This window comes from Antrostomus carolinensis, unplaced genomic scaffold (genome assembly GCF_000700745.2).
Source record: "Antrostomus carolinensis isolate BGI_N321 unplaced genomic scaffold, ASM70074v2 scaffold27955, whole genome shotgun sequence".
NCBI lineage: Eukaryota > Metazoa > Chordata > Aves > Caprimulgiformes > Caprimulgidae > Antrostomus > Antrostomus carolinensis.
The window spans coordinates 850-11339 of NW_010316164.1; the positions used below are offsets into that span (position 1 = coordinate 850).

The 10490-nt window shown below is 37.8% G+C and overlaps 1 protein-coding gene across 1 annotated transcript in view; it reads left to right on the top strand.

Annotated features, from left to right (window-relative positions):
* Positions 1 to 274: 274 nt before the first annotated feature.
* Positions 275 to 10490, top strand: part of PER3 (period circadian regulator 3) — a gene marked incomplete at both ends in the record, with an annotated part of 16243 nt that continues 6027 nt past the window's right edge. The window contains 13 exons of the mRNA XM_010168205.2: positions 275 to 426; positions 1016 to 1131; positions 2034 to 2235; positions 3136 to 3184; positions 4187 to 4329; positions 4711 to 4789; positions 5538 to 5644; positions 5883 to 6039; positions 7021 to 7126; positions 7563 to 7688; positions 8436 to 8562; positions 9605 to 9749; positions 10384 to 10484. Of these exons, the coding sequence (XP_010166507.2) occupies positions 275 to 426; positions 1016 to 1131; positions 2034 to 2235; positions 3136 to 3184; positions 4187 to 4329; positions 4711 to 4789; positions 5538 to 5644; positions 5883 to 6039; positions 7021 to 7126; positions 7563 to 7688; positions 8436 to 8562; positions 9605 to 9749; positions 10384 to 10484 (1610 nt within the window). The remainder of the gene's footprint in view (positions 427 to 1015; positions 1132 to 2033; positions 2236 to 3135; positions 3185 to 4186; positions 4330 to 4710; positions 4790 to 5537; positions 5645 to 5882; positions 6040 to 7020; positions 7127 to 7562; positions 7689 to 8435; positions 8563 to 9604; positions 9750 to 10383; positions 10485 to 10490) is intronic.

Here is a 10490-nt window from a genome sequence, read left to right on the forward strand (position 1 = left end):
AGCATCTTGGAAAGCAGATTGGTTATGTTGTGGTTTTGCCATCCATGACACATTGGAGTTGTAAAGGAGGAAGGTAGAGGAGAAAAGATTAAGTAGCAAAGAAGTGAGAAAGATAAAAGAAGTATAGTGAATAAGCATTAGGACGTTTCTGGATATTCTGTGACTCTGCGGCCAAGCCTATGAAATGTTAATTTGGGGAATAATTTTAATTGGTTGACAGAAAAGAAGCTCCTGTACCAGAAGTCTACGGTAGAGCTTAACCTCTATTTTACAGTGAGCAGCTGAATTGGAGCCAGTCTCACAGAGATATGATGATGATGATCCAAGAAATGAAGAAGTGTTTGCCTGAAGAGAAAAGGAGTTCCAGCAAGCCCAGTACCATCAATGCTCTCAACTATGCCTTGCAGTGTGTCCAACAGGTCCAAGGTATGTGTGGAAAAAATGTAGTGTAGAAGCTGTATAGCAACTTGGTTTGATAGATGTGTCAAATAACATTAAAACAAATAAAAGCATTCCAGTTATCCTGCAAACAGCTGACCTTCTGAAGTGCTGTGGGTTTGGTTTTTTTTTTAATACTCATGTTATCTTTTCTATTGAAATGCCCACCTACTGCTTCTCTTTTCTTCAGAATCCTGTAGCTAATAGGTGTCTACTAATACTTTCTGTGTGTATTGAAAAACCAGCATTCCTGTCCCACTTTGAAAAATTATTGGATAGTCTGTGTTTTCCAAAAGAACTAAGTAGCTAAAATTGTTCTTTTACCATCATGTTCTGTCCTTTCTATTTCCTTATGCTAGTTTTCTGTAACATGACTAGGTCACTCCAGTAGTATAATCAGTATTCCTTTTCCTTTGTCACTACACAGACCTTCCTCATCTCACCTTGGACTTCACCAAAAAGATGACAAAAGTACAAGGGCTGTAAGAAATACTTTCAAAATAGTCTCCTTACTGACTTCCTTGTGTTTGTTTTGCTTTCCTGTTTGTTTTTTTTTTTTTTTTTTTTCCCCAATTAGCAAACAATGAATTTTTCCAGGCTGTGAATGACCGAAGAGTGTTTCAGACAGATGTCATGACATACAGCATAGAAGAACTGGTGGCAGTTGCATCTGAACACACTCCAAAAAACACTGTAAGGAATTCAGGCACACTCGAGGAGTTCATTGCCTGCCATTTCACTCTCTATTTAGTCTCTTTACATCGTTCTGTGGAAATAGGTGGTATATAATTGAAAAGCCTTTAAGTTTTAGTCAGACAGGCCTTTGTATTTTTAAAGGTAGATCAAGACTACTTCTTACCTGTGCTGACTCAGGTACCCAACAGCAGTAAGTGAAGAAATACTTTTTTTTTTTTTTTTTTTTTTTTTTTTTGCCAGAAGTCACAAATATCTGAGAATCTTATTTGAGAATTCATTTACAGCATAGTGGTCTCCTGAGAAAGACTTGGCAGAATGTTTTCAAAGCTGATCAAGTCCATAGTTGTGAGGGACTTTGGTTTCCATGTGTATTGCTGGATTTAATTTTTTTTCCTTGATTTGCAGTATGTGTCATGTTTTCTGGCTGTACTTCGAAGAAAAGAGTGTTTCTTGAGATTCAGTACTGTTAGCTGCCTTATCAGAAACAGTGCAGATGCTCTCTACTTGAAAAGTTCTCAGGATATTTTTGTATGTGGGATTGTGGTGAATACTCTGAAATTTGCAGAGAAGTGTGTGGAGTGATAACCAGGCATTCTGCACGATGGCAAGCATCACTGTAATCTGTTTCAGTTTTGCTATTGCAGACTTATGAGCATTTTAAAATCATGAGTAAGCTGCTGTAGCACTGGAGATTGCATTAGCTCATGCACAACTTTAATTGGACGCTAACTTAAGAGTGCGTTTTTGAACCTCTGTCTTGGGTTGTGATGTGGGGGGTGAGAGTCGCGTTGATTTGTTTGGTTTGGGGTTGGTTGTGTTTTGTTTTTTTTTTTTTTATCCTTACAATATTGCTGCCATATGTTGGGGTAGGATTGCCTTTAACAATGTTTGTTTTCCAGGACACATTTGTGGCCGTGTTTTCCTTGCTTTCGGGACGCATAGTGCATATTTCTGAGCAGGCAGCATCCATTCTAAACTGTAAGAAGAAAGCGTTGGCCTCCTCCCGGTTTGTAGAGCTGCTCATCCCTCAGGATGTGAGTGTGTTCTACACACACACTGAACAGTCCCACCTGCCACTTTGGAACATGGAAAGTCAAACAGGTGGGACTTGGCAACGCTCTTAAATATTTTGTATGTCTGTCTTTGCAGAATGAGGATAGGATAGTTGTTCATTTTAAATGTTTGTGCTAGCAATATACTTAAGCATCACTTGTTCCCTTTCCACTTTGAAAACTTGAGTAGCTATGCAGCTAGTTCTAGTTTCCTAGAGTCTTAACTCTTAGTTGAGGTAAGTAAAAGGCAAACACTTAATTGTTTTGTGTACTGTCTTATTCTTTCCAAATACTATCGCTTTTTAAAAAGAAACTCAAAGGTCTAATTGTGAGTTTAAATTTGTTTAATGTACATCTTATGGTTGCTTAAGTGTTTTGTCTTTATGATCTGCTTTCAGCCTGCTGTGAACATAGCTTACTGAACGTGAGTTTTAAGCTCACTTTTGAGTCCTATGTTATTTGTGAGCAATTCAAACGTAGCTCACATACCAAAGCCAGGTCTTTTGTCCACCTAGCCTTGGACCTGTTCTGGCATCAGAACTAGGAGGTCCAAAATCCTTGCTACCAAAGGATGTGAGACATCAGAGGCTGCTAATGCTAATGTACCAGTGATTCCACAACTTGGAAGCCAGTCATGTGCCTACATGGCTCACAAAGCCAGGAATTTTCACTTTTCCTTTCCGTAGTCATGCAGCGGGGAAAGGAGTTTTTTAGATAATATATGTTTCCTCTGACTTTAGTTCCATGTCAGCCATTTCTGCAAGAGGGAGTGGGCTGGAGAAGAGGGATGATATTTGAGGTGGAAGCAGAGTGTTGAACAGCTAATAAAGAGCTGTATGTAGAGAGTTTCTCAGAAAGTCTGGAGAATGCAAAGTTTAAAGTAGTTCTGGTAGGTGTGGCCCTTTTAAGGATATTAACTGATACTTTCAATGTGTGTTCTTCTTATTAGCTTCTCTGTATGAATGTGCCCAGGTGAAATCCTTTTTCTGCAGGATCAGGCAAGTACATTATTATAGTTTTATCTTTGAGAAGGCTAGGCAAAGCGTACAGTACTGGGCAGAAACAGTATTCTGTTTCACAGCTGACCAGTGTGAACTAGTGGAACTCCATTACAAAATTGCCTTATTGTGTTTAATATTGGCATCCAGCAAACTGTTCATACACATTTTTTTTGGACCTTTCAGTTTCCTTCACTACTGTTGTGCAGGAGAAGAAAAAAGTGATGAAAAAATTTTTCTGGTGAAAAAATTGCTGCTCCCCTTTTATAGTTTGAAAGTGGAGCCAAGGAGTGTTTTGCTTGAAATTACTGGAGAGTTTGTGACAGAGGCAGCAATAGAAACTCAGTCACCTTAGTCCCAATATGAGACCTGAATCGTGAGATACCACCTGCTGTTACTATGGATACAGTTTATTGCTTTGTGCCTGGCTAATCTTAGTGCTTAAAGAAGAGGAAAAAAAATAATAAAAAAAGATTGGCCTGTAATCTTCAGAGCAGTTCTGTTCCAGACTTGAGTGGTCTCTTGATTTCGTAAGAACTGCTTGCTTATGAGTAGAGAGAGTACTTATTCCATCTTTGTATCAATCATTGATTCATTCATCTGTGTTTCAAAAACCCAAAGGCTAAAATCATCTTTATCTTTTGAATTGTTTAAGGGCACTTGGAATAGATATAGCAGGACAGATACTAATTTTAAATTGGGGGAACTGTTTGTAGAATGCATAAATATTCTGCAATAGTTTTTCTTCAGATTTTCATATGACATCTCTCCTTTATATAACAGATCCTTTTGATTATGTGGGCTTCATGAGTAAAAATATTTTTTCACAAGCACATATGAGGCTTAAGTATGAAAATGGGTTTTTGTGGGTTAAATTTCTGCTATATCCAATTTCCATTTGTATCTTCCCCCCCCCAAAGGGGGAGCTGTCAGTAGTAGTTTTTATGACACTAACTTCTCTCTAGAAACGTTAATGTGTTAATCCCTTTTACTTTTCCTCAGGGGTGGTAAAGATCAAGAACAAGAAACACGTAGTTACCCCTTCCGAATCACCCCGTACTTGGTCCATGTGTGTACTTCTGTCCACGTGGATGCAGAATCCTGCTGCTTAGCTTTGGCTGAGAAAATTCACTCTGGATATGAAGGCAAGTCAGGAGGCTCCAGTGAAATAATGAAGCTGACATGAAAACTTTGCATATGGAAGTCTGTTTCCTTTGTTTAGAACTTGTGCTTTGGTAGTCTCACCCGTTTAACTTGTATGTGTGTGTGTGCATGCATGTGAATCCAGAGCATTTGTACCTTCTTTGCAAGGCCCTAAAGCATTTGACCTCTTCTCACTATTTTTATTTTTGAGAGAAGTCTGTAGCACCTAAAAAATTATGGTGTTTCTTTGAGTTCCTGGTCAGAAAGCAGTGAACAATTAAAAGGTTCAGAAGCCAATCACTCTCTGTCATGAGCAAAAGTAATGGTTTGGTTTTCTGTCTTAGTGCATGTTTTGTTTCAGTAAATATTTCTTTTTCTATTAGCGCCTCGAATTCCTATGGATAAAAGAATCTTCACCACCACTCACACCCCTGGATGTGTTTTTCTTGAGATAGATGACAGGTGAGATTTGAATCTTAATACTGTGAGGTGTATATGGAAAGGCAGCAAAAAATGCTTTGATGATGCAGCTGGAGACCCAAGTAAAGTCATTAAACTGTGCAGTTGGCAATAGTTAATTAAACAAAGTAGTTTTGTTAGCTCGCTTGTGGAAGAACACCTAGAACTCCATGGACATAATCTGCTTTGACTTAAAATGTGAATTAAACAGAACTGCATGCAGTCTGTTTTCATTATCCAGGGTAATGGGGGCCTGTAGTAACGCAGACAGTGGAAAACCCACATAATGCAGAGCTCTGGGGATTGCAGTGTGGAGAATACAGATGTACTGAGCTGGGCCAAATAAATTTGACTAGACTAAAGCTGTCTCCTGCGAAGCCACAAGAATGTTTTTGCAACACACTTTGAAGCATCCTCATTAGATTTCTTGCTGATGTTTTGCCTGTGATCTGTTTCTTTAAGACAAGATCCCTTTTTTTTTTTCATTTTTTTAAATTTTTTTTTTCTCTTTGCATATAGACAGGGACAAAACTGCCTACAAATGTGAAAATCTGTTAGATCTCCAGGCACAGAAATGTTTGTCATTGGTATTTACATGTCTGCCCTGCACTGGAGGATTACTAGATGGGCTAGAAAATATTCTGTAGCCTTAGTTCATGCCATTGTAGATCTTGCCTAGAGACTTCACTGACAAGCAAAGGGTTAAGGATGTAACTACTCAGGACTATATTCTAATGTGTTCGGGTTTCAGAGCAGTGCCTTTGTTGGGTTACTTACCTCAAGATTTAGTTGGAACATCCATACTGATGTATTTGCACCCAGAAGATCGTCCTTTGATGATTGCTATTCACCGGAAAAGTAAGTACAGCTGCTTTTAGAGGAATTTCCACTGGCTTTAACATTCTTTCATTGTCATATTGCTTGACAGGTGACTGATCTGCAGTCTAGACAAAGATTAATTAATTAATTAATTAAAGTAACCAGTTTGGGATCAAAGTAAATTCAAACCAAAGTTTTAAAGGACCCTAGTCATTAGTGTTTGTGCTTGCACTACTGTGTCATAATGTAAACTAAACCTTGTTTCTTGATTTTTCAGTCCTGAAATTTGCTGGCCAATCCCCTTTTGAACATTTACCTATTAGATTTTGTACTCAAAATGGGGATTATGTCATACTGGATACCAGCTGGTCCAGTTTTGTGAATCCTTGGAGCAGGAAAGTAGTGTTCATCATTGGCCGACACAAAGTCCGAACGTAAGTCAGTTGTAGAATTGATCTATCAAAGTGCTTTTCATTGAATACTCTGCAAAACAAAACAGTCACAGTGCTAAAGACATAATGTTGCCCCTGCAGTCTGGGACAACTACCTAGCATCTGTCTCGCAGCCCGTTCCTTCTGAACAGGATTAGACTTGTTTGTTAAGTATGAAAGTAAGTAAATTACTTGGAAGTAAAAGACAAAGCCAGCTTTTTTTTTTTAGCGTATGTTTTTGCACGATTGATGTCCAAATACTGTGACAATGGACATGTCTAAATCAAAATACCAGCTTTAGACAAGCACAGTAAAAGCTAAAAAGCAATGTAAAAGTAGATCACTTTAAAGGTTAGTTGACATTCATTCATGATTGGCTCTCAAAAAAAAACCCAACAAAAAAAACCTCAACAACAACAAAAAAAAATTGACAGACATGTGGCCAAAATCACCTTCTTGCTTGTTTTCTCCTGGAACATTCACTTGGTACAGAATCTAAATATTTACCAAGATAACCTCTTTCAAAAATGCAGTTAGTATTGAATGTGAAGCTTAATTTTTCAGGTGTTTCTCCTTAGTTTCCAAGAGATTTGGAAATATGACTCTCTGCCTTCCTCTTACTTGGTTTCTTTTGTAGGAAGTGGCTTATCGGAATGGCTTTTTGGCTTTTAAAAGTGATCTTTTATTCAAGATTTTGGGGGGTGTGAGTTTGTCTTCTGAGTGAAGGAGGCAGAGGGTCAACCTTGACTTGTGTCACTGTGCTGGTGTCCTGACTTCCCTGGAGTTTCACATGAAGCACTGCTCTCACAGCACTGCCCCACTACCCTAGCAGAGCTGTTAGTGGAATAGATGACATCTCTTTGTGTTGATTCAGTCAAAATAAAATAATGATAATTTTAAAAAGAATTTGTTCTAACTGTTGTTTATAGCTACCTTTTCTTCATCAAATTAAAATTAATAGTGAAATTTTGTTGCTCTCTCCAGAAGCCCTCTGAATGAAGATGTCTTTGCTGCAAGAAGTAAAGAAATGAGCAGTGTTGAGAAAGAGATAAGAGAATTGCAAGGACAAATTTACAAGCTGCTTCTGCAGGTAAAGGAGATGAAATAATTTCAAAACACTGGCGTTCAGTATGAGAGGCTAAAGAAATTTTGATTCATGAAGCAGACTACTTTAGGGATGATTTTTTTTAAAGGTCTGAAAGGAAGTTTCTAAATGTAGACGAGCTTGTGTGACAGCATTGAAAAATGGCTCTGGGTAGCCCACCTGAATAGAAGAAAACCATTTTATTTGCTGTATTTGCCAGGTCCTCCTGTTGTAAGAAGAACTGGCATCCTGAAACAGCTTTAAGCATGGTAGAGAATTTTTCCCCAAGCAAGTGGCAGAGCCCAGAGCAATATTGACTTTTCACTTAACTTTCTGTGCTTCCTTGCAGTTCTGTATTACAAAGTATGTTGTTCCTTTCTTTTTGTTCTCAAAGAGGGTGATTTTTTTTTTTTTTTAATGACTATTTTTTCCCCTCATACAGCCAGTTCACAGCAATGTTTCCAGTGGTTATGGAAGCCTTGGAAGCAATGGCTCTTATGAGCACTATATCAGCATAGCATCTTCAAGTGACTCCAATGGGAATTGTGCAGAGGAAATACAGGAACCAGTAAGTCTCTCAATGTGCTGCTGACTGCAGAGTAATAAAAATATGTGTTTAAAATTGAGAAGTTTTACTGTGTACATAGGCGCTACTCATCATTAATTTTACTGAAGTGGGAAGATGGAGCTATGTTCAAGCTAAATGTCCTTAAATTGGTCAATTATAGAACACTGGCTTTTGTTTTTTGCTCTTAATTTTGCTGCCTGAAATGAACAGGTAACTACTGTGGTAGTTCACTAAAGTAAATTGAAGACTTGCTTAAGATCAACCTTCTCAAAGAACCAGTGCACTCCGAGAAAAAAGTAGAAGAACCAAGCAACCAGAAAGAGGGTTTGCATACGGAGGTGTTTCTGTTTGTTTGGGATTTTCTGTTTTGTTTAAAAAGGGCACTAGAGGTAGAGTGTAGACTGCTATAGAAGAGAGTGGAAACAGTGCTGTCCTAAAACAAGCATTGTATTTACCTGATTTCCTTGTGAGGCTCCTGGGTAAGTCGTCAGCTTACTCCCACTCTCAAGGCTTGCATCAGTATTAAAACATACAAATGCTGAGGCTGATTGAGCTTTATCATAGTTCATTTAATTAAATTAACCATGATAATAAGATTCATTGAATTTGCAAATACCAATAGATACCAGGCTTAGGCTGACAGTCTGTTGCCTTTTGCTTTGGAGAATACAAGAGCCCATTTAATGGTCTCCTACGGCCTGGTTTTTGTTCATTTTATTCTGACTTCACATTTTCACGTATTTCAAGATGACATTGCAACAAGTTTGTGCAGATGTGAACCGAATAAAAAATGTGGGACAGCAGCTGTATATTGCATCAAGGAGCAAGTCACAGAATGGGAATGAACGGGATGCGAGCTCAGAAATGCTAGGAGGTAAGTAAATGTAATTATGATCCTTAAGGTAGTGTGAACCTCTGCAGATCTATAGCCATGAGTTTGGCTGGCTGGTGTTATGCTGAAGAGCTTAGTATAACATTTTAGTATGGCTTAAATGTGAGAAGTGTGTTTTTGTGGGTTTGGTTTTTTTTTTAATATATCAAAAGTGAACAAAAAAAAAAAGCAACCCACCCCAAAAAAAGCTTCAGCAGATGCAATAACTTTATAACTACTCCCTGAGATATGGAGGAACATGTCTGTCTCTTTATAGGATAATAGATTTATACCTTTTTTATTATTTTAACATTTTTTAGTGAAAATACAGACTTGCTTGTAGCAAGTATAAGTCTACTATGGAAGCAGAACTTGCAGAAACAATGCATAGGTTGGAAAATGCTGCCCCACTTCCCACTGAAGTAGTGGTTTAGTTATTGAGTGCTTAATATTATGCTAATGCACATTATTTGCAGCTAGTACCTAGCACAAATATATGGAGAAAACTGAGTGCTTCCTCAAATATTATAGGAATCTGTGTTAAAACATTTTTCACTGTGATACTTTCTACAAATGTTATAATTAATTCCTGGTCTTGTTGTCAAGAAGACTGCACTGTGAATGTTGTTACTGCTCTGACCAGTGTATCTATGCTATAAAACACTAAATTAGTGTTAAATAACAGGGTGGATTCTGTGATGTATAAACTGAGAGAAGAGTAACACTGATTGCAGCTTTGTTCACAACTTAAATACAATTTCTTTTTCTATGCTCTTTTCTTCATGCTTACTAATTGTTTTGAGTGGATGTTTAAGGTGTTGTGTGGGTTCTTTTTCTTTTGCATTTTCCCCCTTCTCCCTCCCCTGCCTCAAAACATGTGAATTGAGATGAAAATGCAGAAAACTTAGTAAAGAGAGCTGTGCTGTCATAGGCCATACATCCCTGTATGATCTATATGTATGTCAGTATATATATGTGTGTGCCTTGGTGGGGGTAGCGTTTAAATGCCTTTGAGATGAGTCTTTGAGGACTACTTCTTCTCTAGGGAAGAAGCAGACTGCTTCCTGTTTTCTTCAGACCTTGAGAAGTGATAGCACTGAAGAACCAGGCAACGCATTTTATGATGATTCAAAGAAGGTTCCGCGTGTTCCTTCCTATCAGCAGATTAACTGTGTTGATAGTATCATCAGGTAATACATTGTTAAGCCATTTTAGTGATACAAGTTTAAGATTAATTGGTGGAAGGTAAATATCCAAGTAGTTTGCATTGGTCTAAACTGTCTGGGTTTTAGGTTGTGAGTTAAATTTGGGATTGTTTATAAAGTTTTCTGCCTCTCTGGGCGATACATCCTGATCCTCAGTCAATCTGAATTACACAGTAATGAAGAATTTAGGTCCTGCAATTGTATTTGCAACTATTGATGTTTGTCTACTGCTTGTTTCACCACTGGCTCAATAGGAGTGTAAGAGAATTTCCATGGGCATAGTGTGTCAGTGTCTTCTCATTATACGCTTTGAGAACATCTGTATAAAACAAAGTTGATGTAATTTATAAAATGTCGATATTTTTTAACCCAGTAGATAACATTGTCTTTTTTCTCTTTTTTTTTTCTTTTTTTTTTTTTTTCTTTTAAAGAGTGACTGGTAGATTGTATTTAAAATACTCCTTGGAAAGCAAACATCTTTCCAGAGCCGCCTGCAGCAAATTTAAAATACTAGTTAACAACCACTGGATCTCCAGTTTTGAATCAAATGTTTGTCTCTCCAAATGGAGAGAAAAAACACGAAGTAGGGAGAGCTTCTTGTGATATGCTTTTATTTCAGATATCTAGAGAGCTGCAGTATTCCAGCATTGAAAAGAAAATTTAAATCTTCTGCAAATACATCATCGTCATCTTCAGAAGACGACAAACAAGTCCAGCAATGTCAGC